The sequence below is a fragment of the Oncorhynchus mykiss genome, chromosome 5 (genome assembly GCF_057628025.1).
Source record: "Oncorhynchus mykiss isolate SJ-2025 chromosome 5, ASM5762802v1, whole genome shotgun sequence".
NCBI lineage: Eukaryota > Metazoa > Chordata > Actinopteri > Salmoniformes > Salmonidae > Oncorhynchus > Oncorhynchus mykiss.
Genome location: NC_143026.1, coordinates 84,833,170 through 84,858,555, shown reverse-complemented (window position 1 = coordinate 84,858,555; position 25,386 = coordinate 84,833,170). Strand labels below are relative to the sequence as shown.

The window sequence follows — 25,386 nt, the reverse complement described above, 5'->3', positions numbered from 1 at the left end:
GGGTTAAACTCTTCCTAGAAGTCACAGAGGGTGAATGGAGGGACATGTCAAAATGCTGAATTTCTGTGCTTTAGCAGATCTATTATTATAAAAAAATATGATTTATTGAATTATCCATGTGGTGTATATTAAAGGGAACTTCATTTAATATAACATACTTTTAAAAATCAATATTTGTGCACAATTTCTTCTTAAAATATCAAAGGCACACTTTTCGTTGAACGACCCACCCCTTTGTCCAGCTGTGGGTGCGTTGTGTTAGGACATGGAGTCATGGACACATCGAGAGAGAGCAAACCAGAATATTCTGCAACATCGCTCTCTCACTTATGCACTTCAGCGCTGGACAGCGCTTAGCCGCGTCTCTCCTGATGGAAACGGGATATGAAGTCATGGCTGGCTATAATGCAACCCTGCCAGCCTAACACCACGGCATGACTTACCTTGTCATGTACCGGTGACTGACCACCTTGGTGGAAGAGCAGGAGGTGCGAGGCTATCGCATACATGTCACCGTGACTTTTTCCAGATCGAATATTCTTCAATGTTCAAAACATAACCGTAGTTTGACGCGCGAAACTCCGCACTGCAGTCACACAGTAGGCTATATCACGTACTTTCAGTCGCTCTTGCATACACATTTTATTACACGCGTGTTTGGTTGATGTCTTGAGGAAAATTCTGAAAAAGGTTTCTCTGCATGGAAATCAAAGTAATATACCTGATGATGACACCGCATCTTTCCTAACAGTCAGTCAAGGGAGTTACTATGGAATTAACTGCGAACGACCGAAGACATTTGACATAGATAAGGAAATAAAATAAATAATTGACCAAATATTTGTAATTCGCCTTTTCACCAATGCGTGCTAAATGAATACGTTTTTAATGCATCTGAAACTGGATCTGAAAACTTTAACAATCGCTTTCATGAGCTAGATGTAGAATATAAGGCTATTTTATTGTTTGGGTATATCGGTTCTCTTTAATAATTCCAGTCGACTCCTCTGACTGTGACAGTCGTGACCAATGTTGGACCCTCGAGCTCAACGTGCCTCTCGTGACTGACACATCAGAAGGAAATCTATTGGATTTATTACAAAACAACCACATCTATCTTTACTAAAGACAGCAAGAAGTTTGTCAGTTGAGTGGATTTTATTTCGTGAATGACACTTTTTTATTTTTACGCATTATATTTTTGTGTCTTGGTGACCTGGCTGTCATTACGCGGTATTGATGGACACACACAGGTTGTTGTTGCTGCCGGACCTCGCGCAGTGATATTTAGTAGACATCATGTTTCTATGCAACACAAGTGCAATCAAAGACTGGAGCTATTTCCTCTCTCAGATCCTGCCTCTGATCAACAAGACGTCTGGCTTGGTCAATCAGGGCATCATCGACGAAGCGGAGGTGGCGACCACCACCATGGTGACTGCTCTAGAGCCGGACCTGAGCGGGATAAGCGCCAGTCACCCCCCGCTGAACTCTAATCACACCTCCGGGATGGAACATGTCTTTCAGTACTCGGAGAGTGACCTTCTGTATACGGACAACAGGACACCAGCCCGGGACCCCATCCCACTGCCCAAGGCCGTGCTCTACCTTGTTTGCGCGGCTCTAGTGGTGGTCGCGGTGGTATATGCCATAGTGGGACACCTGGTCAAGGATCTGGTTACTGAGTTTGTAGGTATGTGTCAACAGTTAGTGCTCTGACAAGATGTGTGTGTGTGTGTGTGTGTGTGTGTGTGTGTGTGTGTGTGTGTGTGTGAGTGGTGAGTGAGTGTGAGTCAGCATATAAGGGGGACTTGTGACTATCATTAGTTTGCAACTTTTGGACCTCAGCTTCAGAGCTTTGAGAATGAAAAGGTTGGAACTGAAACACACATTAGTTAAAATTGTGATAGTGTTAGTTTATGATGCAGTATTGCACTGTTTGTAAAGGTAATTCTCTTTTCAATTGGTCAATGTGCAGATATACTGTACATCCCCTTTTTAATCAGCAATTTCCACATCATTAAATAAGATAATAATGGTGTCTCTACCAGGGATAGACTGGTGTTTATTATAATGGATAGGCCTACAGTATACAGCACAGCCTTTACCGACTCAGCCTTACTTTAGATACTGGGGATTTTGACATTGGTGTAAAACTGAGTTTACCCTCAGATTAATTGTTCAATTCAGAAAAGGATTTTGAAGAGGAAGACAACATAATGTTTGACCTTCATGGGAGAAATATAGACAGACCAATGGACAGATGGACTGACATCTTATCCTTACTGTCCCCCCCCCCAGACACACCCAAAATGTATTGTGAGGTTTATTTATTTAAAATATATTTTGAAGGTCTTTTCTGACTTTATGGAACCGATAGATAGAGGATGACAATGGGGAAAAGACAGAGGTTGTGTTGTAGGGCAGTAGGCTGGATATGAACCTGAAGCTGCCTTAATACTGCAAGGCCAGCTAGGCCACTATACACACACACACACACACACACACACACACACACACACACACACACACACGTTCTCCGCAGTGAACCAGGTAGAAATGGCGACGTGAAACAGTGAGTGTCTTACTGAAGCACTTACTATGCCCCAGATACCCCTCTCTCTCTCTCTCTCTCTCTCTCTCTCTCCCTCACCCATCTACCCCCTTCCTCTACCCTTCCCCCTACTTCCCTTTCCTCTGCTTCCCTTTCCTCTGCTTCCTCTTGGTGTGTTTGGGTTATGTTCCTAAGGTGTACGTGTGAAAATTGTGCAGTGGTGAGTCTGTTTCTAACATCCCTGGAGCAGCATGAACAGGTTCTCTGTCCCTGGGATCTGGAATGCTGTAAAGATATTCCAAAGCAATGCCTCACATATTGGGCAAGAAGACATAAGGCTTTCAGAGTCTTTCAAACATACAGATCTAGATAAAATTGGCAATATATTATTTGATTTGGACAATAATCTTTCAGCTTAAATAGGGAATAACAATAGGACAATAGGAGAGTAGGTTTATTGTCTTTTCAGGATATCCCTGTTTTCTATGGTCATTTCCATCCTAGTGCTTTATTACCAGACACCAGACCTAAGGCTCATGAGGTATATGTAGGTGAGATAAACACATACTGTAGCTAACCACAAGTATTTGCAAAATAGACTGTTGATGATATTGTTTGACTAATGACAATTCTCTAGATCATTCAATATAGAAGGCAAACTCAGCAGCAATTTATAATCTGGGGTGATGATTTATAAAACACCACACAGCCCTAAGCAATATCTCAACAGAACTTACCAATGATTTGAGCTGTGTATTTTATTTTCTAATAAAATATCCCCTCCCATCAAAACCAAAATTGGTTCTGTCAAAGATCCTAGAACGTTCGTTAGGTCAAGCAAATGTTCTCATAATACAAAAACTGTCCAAATCAAATTAAAGTTTATTTGTCACGTGCGCCGACTACAACAGGTGTAGATCTTTCAGTGAAATGCTTACTTACAGGCTCTAACCAATAGTGCATAAAATGTATTAGGTGAACAATAGGTAAGTAAAGAAATAAAACAACAGTGAAAAGACAGTTGAAAATAACAGTAGTGAGGCTATATACAGACACAGGTTAGTCAGGCTGATTGAGATAGTGTGTACATGTAGATATGGTTAAAGTGACTATGCATATATGATGAACAGAGAGTAGCGTAAAATAGGGGTTGGTGGGTGGTGGGTGGCGGGACACAATGCAGATATCCCGGTTAGCCAATGTGCGGGAGCACTGGTTGGTTGGGCCAATTGTGGTAGTATGTACATGAATGTATAGTTAAAGTGACTATGCATATATGATAAACAGAGAGTAGCAGCAGCGTAAAAAGAGGAGTTGGGGGGGCACACAATGCAATAGTCCGGGTAGACATTTGATTACCTGTTCAGGAGTCTTATGGCTTGGGGGTAAAAACTGTTGAGAAGCCTTTTTGTCCTAGACTTGGCACTCTGGTACCGCTTGCCATGCGGTAGTATAGAGAAGAGTCTATGACTGGGGTGGCTGGGGTCTTTGACAATTTCTAGGGCCTTCCTCTGATACCGCCTGGTGTAGAGGTCCTGGATGGCAGGCAGCTTAGCCCCAGTGATGTACTGGGCTGTACGCACTCCCTCTGTAGTGCCTTGCGGTTGGAGGCCGAGCAATTGCCGTACCAGGCAGTGATGCAACCATGCCCTCGATGTTGCAGCTGTAAAACCTTTTGAGGATCTGAGCACCCACGCCAAATCTTTTTAGTTTCCTGAGGGGGAATAGGCTTTGTCGTGCCCTCTTCACAACTGTCTTGGTGTGTTTGGACCATTCTAGTTTGATGTTGATGAGGACACCAAGGAACTTGAAGCTCTCAACCTGTTCCACTACAGCCCCGTCGATGAGAATGGGGGCGTGCTCGGTCCTCCTTTTCCTGTAGTCCACAATCGTCTCCTTAGTCTTGATCACGTTGAGGGATAGGTTGTTATTCTGGCACCACCTGGCCAGGTCTCTGACCTCCCGATAGGCTGTCTCGTCGTTGTCGGTGATCAGTCGTGCTGATGACCATAGAATGTTTGTTTAAAACATTTGCCTGATGTTGCAATAACGTTCATAGAACACATTTAATCTGTTCCCCAAATGGTTCCCCAAATGTTTCATTAGCTTGTGGGAAAACAGTAGGCTGGTTGGAACATTATGGGGACATCACAAACGATATGTTCTCAATACACAAAAACTGTTCATTTGTGCGGAGGATTCTACAATGTTTATTTTAGGGTGCAAAAAACAACCTGAAGTTACAAGAAAGTTCCTAGAACACATTTAGCTTGTTCTTTAAAGGTTCCCATAATGTTTCTTTAGGTTGTGGGAACATTGTGGGGTATCCCAAAACACAGTGCTGATTTTCAGATAATGTTTGTAACAGGGTACACAAAACAATCCTTTGATGTTGCAAGAATGTTGACAGAACAGCCTTTCTGAGTTCTTTAAAGGTTCAGATTACATGTAATTAGGTTGAGGGAACAGTGTGGGTACAGTACAAGAGATTGGTTCCTAAAACACAAAATATGCTCAGTTGTGATGACATTGATGCAATGTTTAAGTTAGGTTGCACAGGACATTCCTATAATGTTGTAAGAATGTTGGTAGAACACCTGGTCTAAGTTATTTAAAGGTTCCCTGAACATTTAATTAAGTTATCGGAGTTGTCTGGGATGTTGCGATATTCACATAGGTTCCATTGATGTTCGCGAAATATACATTTTACCTCGTCTTGGAGGTCCTCAGAACACTAAAAAAAGTAATAGTTAAGTTTTACAACATTCTCAGCATGCAAATTCATAGCTTCTAAAAGCGGATTGGAATAAATTCCTCTTTTGTTTCTCTCCAGATTTAATGGTCATTTTCATTAGAGGACTGTATTGTAGGTGATATCAAGACACTTGGCGTTTTTATTTAGTTCATAGCATTTAATCACACAAAACAATGTTTTTTACACAGCATATGTTGACAAACTGAACATTCATTAATAGGACACTTAAACAACATTTAATCACACAAACCAATGTTTTTTACACAGCATATGTTGACAAACTGAACATTCATTAATAGGACACTTAAACAACATTTAATCAAAGAAAGAGAATCATATAATATCTTGAACACTTATGTTGACAATTTGCACATGTGGGATGTGATCCTGCAATGCTTAGTCCCCACGCCAGGTATTTTATCCTCTGCACAACCAGGGAAGCACACTTGTATCTTTTTTTGGCAGTATATAGCCATGACAGTATAGTTTTTAGCCTTCTTAGACACACAGTAACTAACCCAGGGAAATGGTAACTAGGTTATTCACCCTCACTTCAACCAACCTCTTTATAGGCTGCGTACATCTGGGCCCATATTTACAAGATATTCAACAATATGTGTGTTGATCTAGGATCACTTTTGTTTTTCAGATCATGAAAAATATGACGGGGTATCATCCATCTTAAAGTAGGAAGGATATCGGGTTCGTTTTTGAAAGTTGAACAATACATTTTTACACAATGTTTTCTTTTTTTACAGTTAGTCTGAATTCGGCATTTCAGACTTGATTTATAAATCTGGACGAAATAAAGACATCCTTTATTTTAGTAAATTATATCTGAGCCTCAATTTCACAGTCGTTTTCAAAAGAAACGTGGATTGAACCTGCACTCTTCAGCTTTGCAGCCCCACCATTAACTCACTGCACCACTATGGTATAACTACAGCAGTGTAGGGTGTTCTTCTGTCTAATTATGGTCAGTCAGGACACAGAACACAATTTCAGAGTTATTAAAATGTTCCCAACCTCTTCATATGCTGTGTTCTTGTAACACAGTATTTTATCATTTTCTTTCTTCATCACATGTTGAAAGTCTTATGAAAAGTTATTTAGTTGGATAGAGCTTCCTTTAAAAGGTAACTCTCAACCCTAATTTCAGCCTTTGCCCAACCCCTTCAAAAACAACAACAAATGCATTTAGGTAAGAAGTGGGTGGGGGGAATTGCTCATTAATACTAATCTTGGGGGTGGGTAAATGTAGTTGTACCTGATCCCAACACTTTCTCACTAAAACGTACTTACCAGAAGGCCACTGACACGCTCTGATAATAAAATGATGTGCATCATGAACAAATATGGTTCTGGACAGTTAGCTCACAGTGGTACGGGGAAGCGCTCCTTACATCTATTGACACTTGTGGTGTATGTTTATTCACCCATGGGGCGCACATTTTTTGTTGTTGAAATGTGGATTTATATTTATTGCGGTATTGTGTTGGAAAGAAAAGTGCAATCATCACCTTGAAAATGAAGATTAGGGGCTCTATTCAATCCAACCTGCACTGCAGTAATTATAGAAGTAGCTATTTTTCAGATTGGTCTTGGGTACTGTATAAAAACCTATAACTACTACCAGTGTGACCCCTCTCACAGGTATGCTTTCACTTTTCAGAATTAGAAGTGTGTGGGCTTATGATGAATATTGTAAATAAAGGATTTGGAAGTAAAAAAAGATCTCACAAATATTGAACTATAAGCCAACTGTCCTAGCGGACTGTGCCACCAGTCCTCTAGGACAGTTGGCTTATTGTTCAGTTGGGAACAAATACAACGAGTTGACATGACCACCATTGCAATCTATGTGCCTTACTGCCTTTTGAATGTTGTGTAACGTCAGTAGTCTGAAATAAAAGTTCCCAGAAAATATCTCTCAAATTTGTTTACATCCCTGTTAGTCAGCATTTCTCAATTTCCAAGATAATCCCTCCACCTGACAGGTGTGGCATATCAATAAGCTGATTAAACAGCATGATCATTACACAGGTGCACATTGTGCTGGGAACACTAAAAGGCCACTCAAAAATGTGCAGTTTCGTCAGACAACACAATGCCACAGATGTCTCAAGTTTTTAGGGAGCATGCAACTGGCATGGTGACTGCAGGAATGTCCACACAAACACACACACACACACACACACACACACACACACACACACACACACACACACACACACACACACACACACACACTCTCTCTCACACACACACACACACACACACACACACACACACACACACACACACACACACGAGTCACATGATTTTTAGCTTACGTTGACTGGACTAAATTGTTTTTGGAATCTTTTAGTTATCACTGTATTAGACTAAGCACAAGTGATTTGATTATGTTGAAATGTTGAAGTTGAAATGGCTCTGGAATAGTGGAGGCAGCTCCGGTTTTCTTTGTGACTTGCAGTAACTCTCCTGTATTCATTTGGTAGTCTGAAATTGTCAGAAACATTAACTTGATCGACCATCCTGTAGGTCATGTAACATATAATATGCTTGGTCGACTCCACCGGACAGATGTTGATCTCCGGTTTTGTGTTAAAACAAAGGTGTGGTTGAATTTGTCTTGGCCTTAGGCCTATATATCACGGTGACAAAGGTATATGAACTAACATGTTATAGAGCAAACAACGCAATTATCACAACACATAGGCTGTAATATGGCTTCTTTTCCTGGCTTGCCTTCCCCAGGGATTTTACCCACGTACCGCTACTGATTAGATTTTCTCGACTTGTCCTAAATATTTTTGTAGTCTTATATTATTGCTTGACAATTGCTTTTTCTTTATAAAATATTTTACTTTACACTAAGTTAATAAAGTATGTATTCATATTCACTTAGCTGCCTTCATGGTCTGTCTGTCTGTCTGTCTGTCTGTCTGTCTGTGTCTGTCGGTCGGTCGGTCGGTCGGTCGGTCGGTCGGTCTGTCTGTCTGTCTGTCTGTCTGTCTGTCTGTCTGTCTGTCTGTCTGTCTGTCTGTCTGTCTGTCTGTCTGTCTGTCTGTCTGTCTGTCTGTCTGTCTGTCTGTCTGTCTGTCTGTCTGTCTGTCTGTCTGTCTGTCTGTCTGTGTGTTGTTCTCATGGGCAGTGTCTCTCTGTGCTTTCTACATGGGCTGTCTTCAGGGTCTGTCTCTGTTTGTCTGTTGTACTCATGGGCTGTCTGTCTGTATGTGCTGTCTTCATGGGCTGTCTTCATGGGCTGTCTGTTGGTCTGACTTCAGGGGCTTTCTGTTTGTAAATGAACAGAACAGGTCAAACCTTGGAGATAAGGAGGAGAAGGACACTGTCAAGGTGTTTTCAACAGCTAGTCTGCTGCGATATTTAGATTTTGTTGCATCAAGAGAGGAGAAACTGGTCTCACATAAGTAGGTAGAATGAAAGGAGATTGACACCTTCATTGCCATCTCGCTGAGTTGCGGGTATTCTCCGCTGCTGAACAGACAGAATGTGGAAAGACACATCTCATTAAAACGAGCTTGCAGGCCTTGGTCACAGGACATCTCCAGTAGTTTATCCTCAAGCTGTGACAAGTTGTGTCTCTTCAGTGATGGTGAATGGATTACGCACCTACTGCCTATCCTGGCATGGATCAGATTGTGAAAGGAAGTAAGCCTTATGAGAGACACAGCTTGTCTGTGAAATTATTGTGCAGCATTTTTGTTTGGTTGGTCATGTCATCTTGTTTAAACAAAGTCTGGTTAATCCTTGAGATGTGGATGCTTTGTTTCTAAATGTTTACGCAATTTTGATGGCTTCATAGCGTCATTGCGGTGGTCACTAGTTACCACAGCAACAAAGTAAGAAGCCACAAAGCCTACTCAACCAATCAGATAAGGAAGGCAGTTAACCCCCTGTTCCTAGGCTGTCATTGTAAATAAGAATTTGTTCTTAATTGCCTGGTTAAATAAAATACATGACTAAGAGCTTTCGGTATCTAGAACTGTGCCAAGTCCATTTAGTTATTATGAAATGTTTTGCCCTCTTCCATAGCTTGAAGACCATGCCTTTGTACAGAGACAGAAACTGGTACAACATACCATTTTCCACATTTTCCACATTTTGCTGTGTTACAGCAAATGGATAAAATTGTGATTATTTTTGTCGTACAATACACCGTAATGTCAAAGGGGAATGATGTTTTACATTTTTTTTTTACAAATTAGTTGAAAATGAAAACCTGAAATGTCTTGAGTCAATAAGTATTCAACCCCTTTGTTATGGCAATCATACATAAGTTCTGTAGTACAAATTTGCTGAATAAGTCACATAATAAGTTGCATGGCCTCACTGTAATAATTGTGTTTAACATGTTTTTTTAATTGACTACCTCATCTCTGTACCCCACACATACAATTATCTGTAAGGTCCCTCAGTTGAGCAGTAAATTTCAAACACCGATTCAACCACAAAGACCAGGGATGTTTTCCAACAGTGGCAGTAGGTCCCATTTAAGAAGAGGAAGGACAATTATTTTTTAATGAGCATTGCCTTATTTCTATTACAGTATTTCGGATGACTGTCATTCATATTCAATTCACCCAGCTCATTGTAACATCGATAGGGTTAGGCTACTACATGATACTTGAATGTCTCCTATGAGGTTGCTTCAACCTAGCCTATGAATGAAAGTTTACAACATAGGTGCACAGGTCTAGAGAAACATCCGAGTTTGTGACGGACAGCGAGTCATTCAATACCAACTTGCCCCCATTGGGTCTAGGGTGCATTTTTCAACAGAATTGGCAGAATGAATACACCCCTAATCACACACAAACACAGTTCACTTTCATAACAGCCACATACTAATTCCTTCTCGCAGCTACGCGCTGTCCTCTTATCAGCCTTTCCCTTTACTTGTGGACTCCAGTGCACAACACATCAGCTGTCTGTGACCAGGCCCAAAAAAAACATATCAAAACCTCTAACTGTTACACACAGCCTACTTTGTTGTCACCATAGTAGCTAACGTCATAGTCAACATAGCCACTAGAACTAACGCATTAGTAAACTCGCTACAATCATGCAGTAAAGTGTACAGTCAGCAAGGAGTTTAGCAGTTACACTGGCGTGCCCCAGTGGCAATAAATTAATAAAACCTTAAGCTTACCCTGACTTGGAAGAGTTACAGTGTTGGATAGCCATAGCGAGCTAGCTAACAAATAATCCCTCTCTGTTTGAGCCAGGTGTTTGAGTAGGCTAAACTAGCTAGCTGCATTCGCTAGCTAAGTTAAACTGAAAGTGAAAAAGATACAATGAAACATGGTCTCTCTCTCTCTTGCCTCTCCTTCACTTTTACGGACATTATTTGGTTGAAAACTGTTCAACTATTCTGTTTTTCTCTCTCTGTTTCTCTCTCTTCTCTACTTACCCCATTGTATGCACTACAGTGCTGGTTAGTTGTAGCTTATGCTTTCAGTACCAGTGGAGGCTGGTGGGATGAGCTATAGGAGTACGGGCTCATTGTAATGACTGGAATGGAATAAATGTAATGATGTGGTTTCCATATGTTTGATGTGTTTGATACTGTTCCATTTATTCCATTCAAGCCATTACAATGAGCTCATCCTCCTATAGCTCCTCCCACCAGCCTCAACTGTTCAGCACTGGATTCATTCTCGGTTCATTTGATTGGGTGGACAACATGTCAGTTCATGCTGCAAGAGCTCTGATAGGTTTGAGGACGTCCTCCGGAAGTTGTCATTATTCATGTGTAAGTCTATGGAAGGGGGTAAGAACCATGAGAACCATTAGGGCTCAAATTGAAGTCAATGTACTCAGAGGAGGACGGAAATGTAGCTATCCTCTGGCTACACCATGGTGCTACCCTACAGAGTGATGTTCAGGCTACTGTAAACCTTTATTGCAAAACAGTGTGTTTTTATCAATTATTTAGTGACGTGAATATATTTGGTAAAGTTTTATCTCAAAACATTTAAATCAAATCAAATGTATTTATATAGCCCTTCTTACATTAGCTGATGCCACAAAGTGCTGTATAGATACCCAGCCTAAAACCCCAAACAGCAAGCAATGCAGGTGTAGAAGCACAGTGGCAAGGAAAAACTCTCTAGCAGTGGCCAGTCCTCTTCTGGCTGTGGAGATTATAACAGAACAAGGCCAAGATGTTCAAATGTTCATAAATTACCAACATTGTCAAATAATAATAATCACAGTAGTTGTCGAGGGTGCAACAGGTCAGCACTTCATGAGTAAATGTCAGTTGGCTTTTCATAGAAGATCATTGAGAGTATCTCTACCGCTCCTGCTGTCTCTAGAGAGTTGAAAACAGCAGGTCTGGGACAGGTAGCACGTCCGGTGAACAGGTTCCATAGCCGCAGGCAGAAGAGTTGAAACTGGAGCAGCAGCACGGCCAGGTGGACTGGGGACAGCAAGGAGTCATCATGCCAGGTAGTCCTGAGGCATGGTCCTAGGGCTCAGGTCCTCCGAGAGAGAGAAAGAAAGAGAGAAAGAGAGATTTAGAGAGAGCATACTTAAATTCACACAGGACACCGGATAAGACAGGAGAAATACTACAGATATAACTAAATGTTTCACTATTTTATTTTTATGAAATTCACTGAGGAGGATGGTAAAACCTCTTCCTCCTCTGAGGAGCCTTCACTGTTTTCAAATGCCGCGTAAATAAGGGCACCTATTGGTAGAGGTGTAAAAAAAACTAAAAAGCAGAAAATCCAGTTGAGCATGCTGTTATTAATGACACATGTATCATGTATCATGTTTGCAACAAGGCAATAAAGTAATACTGCAACAAACATGGCAATGCAATTACCTTTTTGTCCTGAATATAAAATGTTATGTTTGGGACCAATCCAATACAACACATTACTGAGTACCACTCTCATATTTTCAAGTGTAGTGGTGGCTGCATCATGTTATGGGTATTTATGTAATCCTTAAGGACTGGGGAGTTTTTCAGGATAAAATATTAATGGAATGAAGCTAAGCACAGGCAAGATCCTAGAGAAAAACCTGGTTCAGTCTGTTTTCCACAAGACACTGGGAGATGAATGCACCTTTCATCAGGACAAAAACCTAAAGCACAAGGCCAAATCTACACTAGAGTTGCTAACCAAGAAGACAGTGAATGTTCCTGAGTGGCCGAGTTACAGTTTTGACTTAAATCTACTAGAAAATCTATGACAAGATCTGAAAATGGTTGTGTAGCAATGATCAACAACCAATTTAACAGAGCTTGAAGAATTTTGAAGAGAGTAATGATTAAATGTTGCACAATCCCAGTGTGGAAATCTTAGCTGTAATCGCTGCCAAACGTGCTTTTACAAAGTATTGACTTAGGGGTGTGATTACTTATGTAAATTAGATATTTCTGTATTTCGTTTTCAATAAATTTGCAAAAATGTCTAAAAACATGTTTTTCACTTTGTGATTATGGGGTATGGTGTGTAAATCAGTGAGAAAAACATATTTAATCAATTTTGAACTCAGGCTGTGACACAACAAAATGTGTAATAAGCATGAATACTTTCTGATGGCACTGTATGTTAAGTTAAACAAATACACGACTATGGTAAGTGCCTAGGTGTCAAATAGTGTATTTATTTTAACTAGGCAAGTCAGTTAAGAACAAATTGTTATTTCCAATGACGGCCTATCCCGGCCAAACCCTTCCCGTAACCCAGATGACTGGGCCACTCAGGATCCTAAATGTAAAATAATATTAATAAAGTAACAGAAGTTGTCATCTTAAATCAGCCAAAAATCAGCCAATTTCTGGCAACATTTTTGTGAAACTGTGTACGTTTTACTTGTGGATTACTTGAGGATTTTGTAAATTAAAAAATAAACTCAAGATGTGTCAATTTGTTTGTGTACATGCCATTTTAAAAACAATGCAGATATTGGAGTAAAATTATTTTGGGTTAAGAGAAGTAACAATCAGTAAGGGTAAACATCATTATAATCTTGCAAGCTGAGTTTGAATAACACTTTGCATTTATAACAGTTGGTTTTGCTATATCTAATAAATAACCAAATCATTGATGGAGCACTAGATAAAATAAATACATGTTTCTTGTCTGCTCCTCCATGCCAGTTGGCATACGGGTCATCCCACTCCCTCATCTGATTGGTCGGTTCCACGAACTGTAAACTGGCATACATGTCATCACACTCCCTCATCTGATTGGTCGAGTAGGCAGCCTTCTGACGTTGTGGCTTTGTTATCTAGTGATGACCAATCGTTGCTGAGGCAAGTCTGAAATATCACACAGACACATTTTGGAGGGCAGCTGTTATTTGAAACAAATCCAAACTTGATGCAGCATGGATTGTACTTACAAGTGAATGGACAATACTGTTTTTTTAAAACTAGGCAAGTCAGTTAAGAACAAATTCTTGTTTACAATGACGACCTACCCCGGCCAAACCTTAACCCAGAAGACACTAGGCCAATTGTGCGCCAACCTATGGGACTCCCAATCACGGCCGGATGTGATACAGCCTGGAATCAAACCAGGGTCTGTAGTGACACCTCTAGCATTGAGATGCAGTGCCTTAGTCCGCTGTGCCTGAAGGGGAGCCCTTGGTTTGTTTGTTAATTTAGCCTCAGATTAATTTGTTTGGTCCACTTCTTTCACATTAAAATACGAATCTAATCGCTTTTGTATAGAGCAGGCCATGGCTATTGGCTGTTTGGTTAGCTAACAGGGAGAGTGAGACAGCGTGCAGGCTGCGCAGCAGGGCTAGCTTGTGTGTGCATTTGGTCAAAGATATTTATAACCAACCCAAGATAGTTCATCTGTGTTGTTTACAGTGGGAGCAAATGAAGCATAGTGGGAAGAACAAGCAAGGAGGTGGGCAAAGCTAAGCACGAGCTAGAGAGATCCTATTGGCTCATTATAGCATGAATTCACATATTTCCGTTAGGGAACGCCTCCTCTGTTAAGTGCGCGTGTGCACAAACTCAATTCAACCTTGCACTCCTTCTAAACAACACAATTCGTAAAGTTTATAAAACGTAGTGCTCTGTGTTCGTCACAGATTTTAGTTTAGGGAACAGAAAAATGTATTGAGATCAGATGTTGATGAGAAAGTTATTAATGAGAAAGTTGGTAGAATATCGGCCCAGTTTCACCTAGTTCCATCCTCTCCCACTACCAGCGACTGTCTCTCCTACTATTCTCGACTGGACTTCCTCTCACAACCACATTTGGTCGTTAGAAAACATTCTAAACGGATGCTTCATGCCACACCAGACTTCGCTTTGGATCCCCCTCCTGTCCAGCTCAGGCGTTCGTCGTCACGACTTTCTAGCTGCTGCCGAACCTGAACTGCTACATATATTTACGTTGACCCCCTTTTAATATTTATTTTTATATCTTTATTTTTTGCACTAATTCTCTTGCACTGGCTCTATGCACACTCACTAGAGTCTACCCACACACTCACACCACTGACACTCCAACATACACACATTACACACGCACACACACTATACACGCTCATTTGATTTTAATATTATGTTAAAACTAAAACAAACATGCTATAAATGTCATACAAATTTACTTATTTGGAAATTGTGGAACATCATGCAACATTGTGGGAATGTTTTGTACAGCCTTCCTAAATATCACAAGAATATTCTTGCAACATCCCATACAACTCCCATAACTTAATTAAATGTTCTGGGAACCTTGAAAGTAATGTGCTCTGCCAACATTCTTACAATATTAATGGAATGTCCTGTTCAACCTAACTTAATTTTATCCAAACTGATTTTGCACTGCAAGTTCCTCCTCTCCCATTACCCAGTGTTTTTTACGAGCATATACCAACGTGGGTGATTGAAGGATGAACAAGGTCTAAACTCCACTCCAGTTGGTTGCAGTAATGCACCCCTCTTAAAGGATACATCCCTTTTTTTAAATTTTCCTCTAAAATGTCATGCCCAAATCTAACTGCTTGTAGCTCAGGCCCTGAAGCAAGGATATGCATATTCTTGGTACCATTTGAAAGGAAACACTTTGAAGTTTATGGAAATGGGAAAGGAATGTACTAGAATATAACACAATAGATCTGGTAAAAGATAATACAAAGACAAAAACAACCGTTCTTTTGCATTTTTTTTGTACCATCATATTTGAAATGCAACAGAAAGGTCATAATGCATTATTCCAGCCCAGGAGCAATTTAGATTTTGGCCACTAAATGGCATCAGTGTTTGTGCAACGTTTTAGACTGATCCAATGAACCATTGCATTTCTGTTCAAAATGTTGTATCAAGACTGCCCAAATGTACCTAATTTGTATGTTTAATAACTTTTCATGTTCAAAATTGTGCACTCTCCTCAAACTATAGCATGGTATTCTTTCACTGTAATAGCTGCTGTAAATTGGACAATGCAGTTAGATTAACAAGAATTTAAGCTTTTTGCCAATATCAGATATGTCTATGTCCTGGGAAATTTTCCTGTTACTTACAACCTCATGCTAATCGCATTAGCCTATGTTAGCTCAACCGTCCCGTTGAAGGGACATAGGTTTCCAAAACACAAAATATCTCTTGTAAATGTACCTACACTGTTCTCACAACCCAATTAAATGTCCTGGGAAACTTTAAAGAACTCAGAATATCAAAGGAATGTTTTGTACACCCTGCTGTGGGAGCCAATTTAGGATTTTTGGCAAAATGTGTAATACAGGATACATTTATTTATTGGTTAACCTCGTTACATTTTGTTACAATAGGCTACATTGTTTCAGTTGTCTCATTCTTTTTTGTAGTTGGATTCCATCTCTAAGTGTAACGGTTTTCCGTATGAGAAGGAGAGTCGGACCAAAATGCGGCGTGTCTATTGCAATCCATGTTTAATGAAGTAACACACTAAACACAAACACTATCAAAACAATAAACTTAACGAAAACCGAAACAGCCTATACTTGTGTAACCTAACACAGAACAATGACATCAGGACACTAAGGACACTAAGGACAATCACCCACGACAAACTCAAAGAATATGGCTGCCTAAATATGGTTCCCAATCAGAGACAACGATAAACACCTGCCTCTGATTGAGAACCACTTCAGACAGCCATAGACTTAGCTAGAACACCCCACTAGCTACAATCCCCATACATACACACCACCTACAAAAACCCATGCCACACCCTGGCCTGACCAAATAAATAAAGATAAACACAAAATACTTTGACCAGGGTGTGACAGAACCCCCCCCCCTAAGGTGCGGACTCCCGAACGCACCTCAAAACAATAGGGAGGGTCCGGGTGGGCGTCTGTCCATGGTGGCGGCTCCGGCGCGGGACGTGGACCCCACTCAATCAATGTCTTAGTCCCTTCTCCTCGCGTCCCTGGATAGTCCACCCTCGCCGCCGACCATGGCCTAGTAGTCCTCACCCAGAACCCCACTGGACTGAGGAGCAGATCGGGACTGAGGGGCAGCTCGGGACTGAGGCAGCTCGGAACTGAGGGGAAGCTCAGGAGTGAGAGGAAGCTCAGGAGTGAGAGGAAGCTCAGGAGTGAGAGGAAGCTCAGGCAGGTTGATGAATCTACCAGATCCTGGCTGGCTGGCGGTTTCGGCAGATCCTGGCTGACTGGCAGATCTGGAAGAGTCTGGTCGACTGGCAGATCTGGAAGAGTCTGGTCGACTGGCAGATCTGGAAGAGTCTGGTCGACTGGCAGATCTGGAAGAGTCTGGTCGACTGGCAGATCTGGAAGAGTCTGGTCGACTGGCAGATCTGGAAGAGTCTGGTCGACTGGCAGATCTGGAAGAGTCTGGTCGACTGGCAGATCTGGAAGAGTCTGGTCGACTGGCAGATCTGGAAGAGTCTGGTCGACTGGCAGATCTGGAAGAGTCTGGTCGACTGGCAGATCTGGAAGAGTCTGGTCGACTGGCAGATCTGGAAGAGTCTGGTCGACTGGCAGATCTGGGAGAGTCTGGTCGACTGGCAGATCTGGGAGAGTCTGGTCGACTGGCAGCTCTGGCTGCTCCATGCTGACTGGCTGCTCAATGCTGACTGGCAGCTCTGGCTGCTCCATGCTGACTGGCTGCTCCATGCTGACTGGCAGCTCTGGCTGCTCCATGCTGACTGGCTGCTCTGGCTGCTCCATGCTGACTGGCTGCTCCATGCTGACTGGCGGCCCTGGCTGCTCCATGCTGACTGGCGGCCCTGGCTGCTCCATGCTGACTGGCGGCCCTGGCTGCTCCACGCTGACTGGCGGCCCTGGCTGCTCCACGCTGACTGGCGGCCCTGGCTGATCCACGCTAACTGGCAGCTCTGGCGGCTCCTTGCAGACTGGCAGCTCTGGCGGCTCCTTGCAGACTGGCAGCTCTGGCGGCATCCTGCAGACAGGCAGCTCTGGCGGCTCCTTGCAGACTGGCAGCTCCTTGCAGACTGGCAGCTCCATGCAGACTGGCAGCTCCCTGCAGACTGGCAGCTCTATGCTAACTGGCAGCTCTATGCTAACTGGCAGCTCTATGCTAACTGGCAGCTCTATGCTAACTGGCAGCTCTATGCTAACTGGCAGCTCTGAACAGGCGGGAGACTCCGGCAGCGCTGTAGAGAAGGAAGGCTCTAACAGCGCTAAACAGGCGGGAGACTCCGACAGCGCTGGAGAGGAGGAGGGCTCCGACAGCGCTGGACAGGCGAGGCGCACTGTAGGCCTGATGCGTGGTGCTGGCACTGGTGGTACTGGGCTGAGGACACGCACAGGAAGCCTGGTGCGGGGAGCTGCTACCGGAGGGCTGGGGTGTGGAGGTGGTACTGGAAAAACCGGACCGTGCAGGCGCACTGGAGCTCTTGAGCACCGAGCCTGCCCAACCTTACCTGGTTGAATGCTCACGGTCGCCCTGCCAGTGCGGCGAGGTGGAATAGCCCGCACTGGGCTATGCAGGCGAACCGGAGACACCGTGCGCAAGGCTGGTGCCATGTAAGCCGGCCCAAGGAGACGCACTGGGGACCAGCTGCGTAGAGCCGGCTTCATGGCATTAGGCTCGACGCTCAATCTAGCCCGGCCGACACGCGGAGCTGGAATGTACGCACCGGGCTATGCACCCGCACTGGAGACACCGTGCGCACCACTGCATAACACGGTGCCTGTCCGGTCTCTCTAGCCCCCCGGTAAGCACAGGGAGTCTGCCCAGGTCTCCTACCTGGCGTAGCCATACTCCCTGTTAGCCCCCCCCCAATAAATTTTTGGGGCTGCCTCTCGGGCTTCCTTCCGCACCGCCGTGCCTGCTTCGCCAACTCCATTCTCTGATAACCTTCCGCGCACTGCTCCATCGAATCCCAGGCGGGCTCCGGCACTCTCCCTGGGTCGGCCGCCCACCTGTCGATCTCCTCCCAAGTCGTATACTCCATACTGTACTCCTCTTTGGGCTGCTCCTGTTGTTTCTTCTCCCGCTGCACCTTTGGGCGGCTACACTCCCCTGGTTTAGCCCAGGGTCCTCTCCCGTCGAGGATTTCCTCCCATGTCCAGAAATCCTTATTGCGCATCTCCTCGCGCTGCTCCTGCCTGTTGACACGCTGCTTGGTCCTTTTGTGGTGGGTGATTCTGTAACGGTTTTCCGTATGAGAAGGAGAGTCGGACCAAAATGCGGCGTGTCTATTGCAATCCATGTTTAATGAAGTAACACACTAAACACAAACACTATCAAAACAATAAACTTAACGAAAACCGAAACAGCCTATACTTGTGTAACCTAACACAGAACAATGACATCAGGACACTAAGGACAATCACCCACGACAAACTCAAAGAATATGGCTGCCTAAATATGGTTCCCAATCAGAGACAACGATAAACACCTGCCTCTGATTGAGAACCACTTCAGACAGCCATAGACTTAGCTAGAACACCCCACTAGCTACAATCCCCATACATACACACCACCTACAAAAACCCATGCCACACCCTGGCCTGACCAAATAAATAAAGATAAACACAAAATACTTTGACCAGGGTGTGACACTAAGAGATGATGCAGCGGCTTGTGCTCACTCTAATTTGGACAAATTTAGAATGTCACTTTTTCTCAGTCGTAGGCTGGGGAGCCATACATTTTTTTGACCGAATCCTAACTTTTGTTATCCCTGTGGAAATATTTGTACTTACCTGAAGATATTTACCTTTAAATCTGTGGATACCTTTACATACTGGAAATATGTGGAATAAAGTATTGCATTTTTTACGAGTCCGTGGTCATTTAACTAGAGTGAGTGATGCATGTCTACCAAACAGCCTCAAGCTAAGCTATCGCTGCCCCTATACAGATACAAACATTATCTGAATGTCAGCACAACTGGACAGTTCTCTTGTCATATCCCCACAATGTTCCCACAACCTCAATAAATGTTTTAGGAACTTTTAAGGAACATAAAAGAACATGTTCAAATAAAATCAAAGTGTATTTGTCACATGCGCTGAATACAACAGAGACCTTACAGTGAAATGCTTACTTAAAGGCTCTAACCAATAGTGCAACAAATGTATTCTGTGAACATTCTTGTAACATTAGGCAAATGTTTTTTTTGCAACCTAAAAGAAACATTGTATCACCTGCACAACTTGACAGTTTTTATGTTCTGAGAACATATATTTTGTATCTTTTGTGATGTCCCCAAATTGTTCCCACCAAACTGTTCTCACAATCTAATGAAACATCTTGGGAACCTTTAAAGAACAGACAAAATGTGTTCTTGGATAGTTCTTGCAACATCAGGCAAATGTTTTCTACAAACATTGTATAATCATCAGCACAACTGGACAGTTGTTGTTATCAAAACATTTGCTACAACTTAGCGAATGTTCTGGGAACTTTCACAGAACCAATTGTGGCTCCTGGATTCGGTCTTAAGTAGCAAAATTTGAAATTGTGTTTTTTACATTGGATAAAAGTAGAGACTCAGAGCTACAAAATGGTATATCATACACTGCATTTGAGGAACAATGGGAAAGTAATTCTGCTTTTAAATTTGATCATCTTGTAAACTAAATTTTGAGAAAGTCGCCTTTGAATGTTTTGGTATCTAGTGAAGAGCTCTCCTTTGTCTATTCTCATTCAGCATTGTTCACAAGCACTTAAGCTTTAGCTCCACTCATCTCGTTTTGCTCTCGGAGCGCACACTTGACACTGGCCAATGATTTGTTAACCTCTGGATAACATGAAAACAGCCTAACCAGCTCTGCTGGCAACAATCTCATTATGTTTTTTTGCAGACGTTTACTGACAAAGGCCATATTCAACAGGTGTTATACACACATCATGTAATGTTAGCTAACGAGCCAGCCAGCTAACGTTAGCTAATTAAACAACAATGAACAGTGCCAACAATGCCATAGTGTTGGGAGCTAACCAACCAGGTTCAATGTTAGCTAGCTAACATTAGGCTCCAACAAATAATAACGTCAGCTAGGGAGCCAGCCAGCTAACGTTAGCTAGCTAGTTAACAGTACCCTTTAGCTTGAAATTAAATCCCTTTCTGTCAAAATTAGAAACATGTAATATCTGAAAATGTAGCTTGCTAACGCTAGACTATTTTACCTGTATACATCATCATGCATGATGGACGCATCTCCCTGTCAGGAATGCCATACCATGGTGGCCCTTAGTTTGAAGATGTAATCCAGAGACAGGTGTTTTCTCCATCTCTGTAGCTATCATACTCCAATTCCACTGATTTCAAAACTTGATCCTCCAGAGTGTGGAGAGCAACACTTATGCAGCTCCACTACACAATACATTAAAAAAAGCTGTGTTCGACAGGATTACCAACACAGACTGACGAGCTCAAATAGACAGAAGCCTTATATATGGCAGACCAATCCGGAACTTCTCTCTTGGCATGTCCAGCCCACTCATTAACATTTGTATTTGTATTTACAGATGGCATACAAGTTTGTTATTAAGGCACATGAAAGTTCATGTTCGAGAAGGCCTTTTGGTAAAAAAAAAATATTTTTCTATTCACATGGCTCTCCTGTAAAGTTGTGACTTGCGACATACGACTAGTTTCTTGAATCAGGTCACAATTTTGGTTTGCTGGGAAAACATTACTGGTACATTGTGGTATTACATTACCTGGAAACTTAATGAGAACTTTTGGGGAATATTCTGTAGTGTTTGTTACAAATGTTGTGCACATTTTTATGAATGTTAGGAGAACATTCAAAGGATATTTCTTTTAAAATCTTTAAAAAAAATGTTACCATGTTATCATCCCAATGTTAGATAAAACCCTATCTAGAACTTAATGGGAATCGTAACTAATGTTCTGGGAATGTTCCCGGTTTGCTGGGTCTGCTAAAGCAAGGGCAAATACCCTCCAGCACATCCTAACAGTATGTCAGACGTGTGCGTGTGTGTGTGGGTGGTGCTTGTGCATGTGTACATGTATGTTCGAGTGTGTGGGACCGAGTTGAAGAACACAATTTCACAATACACTCATCCTTCTGCTCTTTCCATTGTCTGTCTGCCTTAATTCCAGCTCCCTATCTGACACACCAATGATTGATGTCTTCCAATCAAGATCTCTCCCCCACATGATGGGGGTGGTGTGTGGTGTGTGCAAATGGCAGGCAGGCAGGCGGGTGAGGCGTTTCCCCAGAAACAATTTTAAAACCTGCGTCCCAAATGGCACCCTATTCCCTACATAGTGCAACATTGTTTGGTCAAAAGTAGTGCACTTTATGGGGAATAGGGTGCCATTTGGGTCATACCCAATTTGATGGTGTTTTGCCTCTAATGGAATTGCGAATAGTAAAGCAATCATAACTCTGCGTCAAATGAAGTTTGCAGTCTTGTTCTTTTGAATGTCATGAATTTAAGGCTTTCTCACATTCACATTCAGCTGCAGGCATTTTGTCCTGTCCTCCTCATGTAGTCCACAGCACCACATCATCTATGAACGCTATGTGTGGAGTTTGTGTGTGTTTGTTTAATGTGTGTGGTAGTGGTAGCCATTAGCATGCAGTGTGAGCAGTACATTGACTATCATAACTATTCACCCCCTCAGATTTCTTCTAATTTTGTTGTGTTACAAAGTGGGATTACAATGGTTTTAATTGTCCATGTTTGTCAATGATCTACACAAAATACTATGTAATGTTGGAATGTTTGTTCAAAGTGAAAGAATATTCCAACATTCTTTAAACATGAATGAAAAATTAAACACTATTAAGTCCTGATTAGATAAGAATTCACCCAACTGAGTCAATAAATGTTAGAAACTCCATTGGCAGCAATTACAGCTGTGCTTTCCTTCGGGTAAGTCTCTAAGAACTTTGCACACCTGGATTGTGAAATATTTGCCCTTTAAAATTGGGGAGAAAAAAGCGGGTAAAATACAAATAATATGGAGAGTGATACTCAGTGATGTGTTAGATTCGCCCCAAACATAACACTTTGTATTCAGGACAATTTGTTGTTGTTGCAGTATTAGTCAGTTTGGAAGGACACCTGTATCTTTGTAGGGATTGTGTGTATTGGTACACCATCCAAAGCTTACTTAATAACTTGCTCAAAGGGATATTTTGTTTTACCCATCTACCAATAAGTGACCTTCTTTGGAAAAGCTCCCTGGTCTTTGTGCTTGAATTTGTGCTTGAAAATCACTGCTAGTCTGTAGGACTTTACAGATAATTGTGTGTGGGGGAGAGACAGGGTAGTCATTCAGAAATCATGTTAACCTCTATTATTGCACACAGAGTGAATCTATGCAAGTTATTATGTGATTTATTAAGCCATCTTTTACTCCTGAACTAATTAGCATTTTCCGTAACAAAGGGGTTAAATACTGCACATACCATATATCACCAATACATTTTAGTTATTTATTGTGTATGAATCTGTAAACATTTATTGAATTTTCTTTTCACTTTGACATTATTGTGTATTTTGTGTAAATCAGTGACAAAAATATCTCAAATAAATTAATTTAAATCCTACTAAAAATCCATGGTGGATACTTATACATGAATAAACGCATATTATTTTGAAATAATATCTTTCAAATAATTGACATGAAGGAAGGGACCAGGAACCAGGAACCAGGACCAGGAATACCATGTGTAGACACATGTCGGAAAATGTGGGAACAATCAGAATGTGGATAAGATCAGGACAAAGGACGCATGTTAGTCCCATGTATAAACGAGGCTTGAGATATGTTCTCTCTCTCTCTCTCTCTCTCTCTCTCTCTCTCTCTCTCTCTCTCTCTCTGTCTCCTCTAGACTGCAGGTTGTTTGGTGGCTGCACAGTGACCAACAGGAGTAAGAGTGAGATAAACTGTATCACCAACAGCGTGAACGAGATGAGTGAGATGAGCGAAAGGCCACAGTTGGTAGAGATGAACTACATTACTTGTAACCACAGTAACTGCCTGGGGGCGACTGCCCAACCAGAAGAACTCATAGTGACCATAGACGAGACGTTACAGCTGCCGCGGGATACACACACTGGGACCTAAACCTTGGGCACAACAGTCATCTGATATCGGATAAGAGGGAAAGGAAACAGCCAGTTTGCTTGGGTTTCCTTCATAAATGGAGCAACCTAGTCTATCACAAACCGATATCCACTGTCCATTACAGTACAGCAGTGGCATCGTCTGATGTTTGTCATGAGGTTGTTAAAATGAGGACAAAAAGTATTGAAAAGTCTTAAAACAAAGGCGATGGACAATTTTACAGCACAGGATGCAAAAGTTTGACATTGAACTGGAGGAATAACTAACAGTTGGAGTGGACTGATTCTTTTTCTGAATTTCACCATCCTGTCACTCATCATTGTGGCTTGTTCTTGGTAAGCCTTCACCTGTACACATTGTACTCTCTAAATGTGATCCAAGTATTTGACCGTGACTAATCTCTCGTTCACAAACACACACATACACACACACATACACACACACACACACACACACACACACACACACACACACACACACACACACACAGTCTTAAATGTACAGTGTAGTGGTTGAAGTGCAGTGACGATCAATTCAATTTAGCTCCTATCCTCTTCATTGTCCAGATACAGTTCTACGTGCTATGAGCAAGATGTGATCTCAACAAAATCATAACGTTCCAGGTACAATATGAGGGTGAGACAATATTTTTTTCTCTTGACGTTGTAACACGACTGGTGAAACCAAGGTCATTTCGTTCTATGGAAACTGCAATTATATTACACAAAAAAATACATGATGAAGATGTGCATGTGCATGCGTATTTCACACATTTTTTATTCATTTTTATTTCACGTGTTACATATTTCGGATTAATAACTTCTATGTGTACCGTGTCTTTCCAAATGCTCCCCGTGACTTCAATCATCAATCTCAGCAAGAGCTTACAGTGCTGATATATTTTATAATATTATGTATAGCAATGGGAATGTCCCAAATGCACCCAATGATATTTGAAGCCTTTCATTCTGTATTACCTCACTACTAAGGGCTAAGAGCTGCTGCTGTTGTGTGTGTGTGGTGTGTACCATGCTGCCAAGGTGACCTCAAAGCTAAGGGGGTTGTCTCTCCTATTCTACTGCTTTACTGTACGCTCCCTCTAATGGTTAGATGCATTGGGGGAAATCATGGTGTACTTAACAGTAACTTCTGCAATGCACAGTGATGCTGCATAATGTCACATATAGAAATGCCATGCATAGATTACATTTCATGAGTAATAGAGCATAATACAGTAGTCCTTTCCATTCATTATATTTCTACATGTACCATTGTTGCAAGAAAATTCTCTTCACATCAAGCACAAGGTCTAGTTTCACCAGTCTTTTGATCAAGTCCTTCCTCACCACTTAGTCGCCTCTCCTTGCAGTCTGTGATTTCCAGTGTGTCCAAAAAGCTGAGCAAGAATAAAGACCAAAAACAACCTAGAAGTAGTCCTTGTCAGTTTCTTCTTGATTACATTTATATTTCTCCCTTATTTTACATTTCCAGAGTTGAGATTTCACAAGTTAATATTATATTCTGATTGCAAAATATTTTAA

The 25,386-nt window shown here is 41.9% G+C and overlaps 1 protein-coding gene across 1 annotated transcript; it reads left to right on the top strand.

Annotated features, from left to right (window-relative positions):
• Positions 1-246: 246 nt before the first annotated feature.
• On the top strand, positions 247-25,270 carry LOC110524682 (uncharacterized). The gene is made up of 2 exons (XM_021604538.3): positions 247-1,693; positions 23,610-25,270. Exons 1-2 carry the CDS (start codon positions 1,300-1,302, stop codon positions 23,843-23,845), a joined length of 630 nt encoding a protein of 209 aa, XP_021460213.2. The 5' UTR covers positions 247-1,299; the 3' UTR covers positions 23,846-25,270.
• The last annotated feature ends 116 nt before the right edge of the window (positions 25,271-25,386 follow it).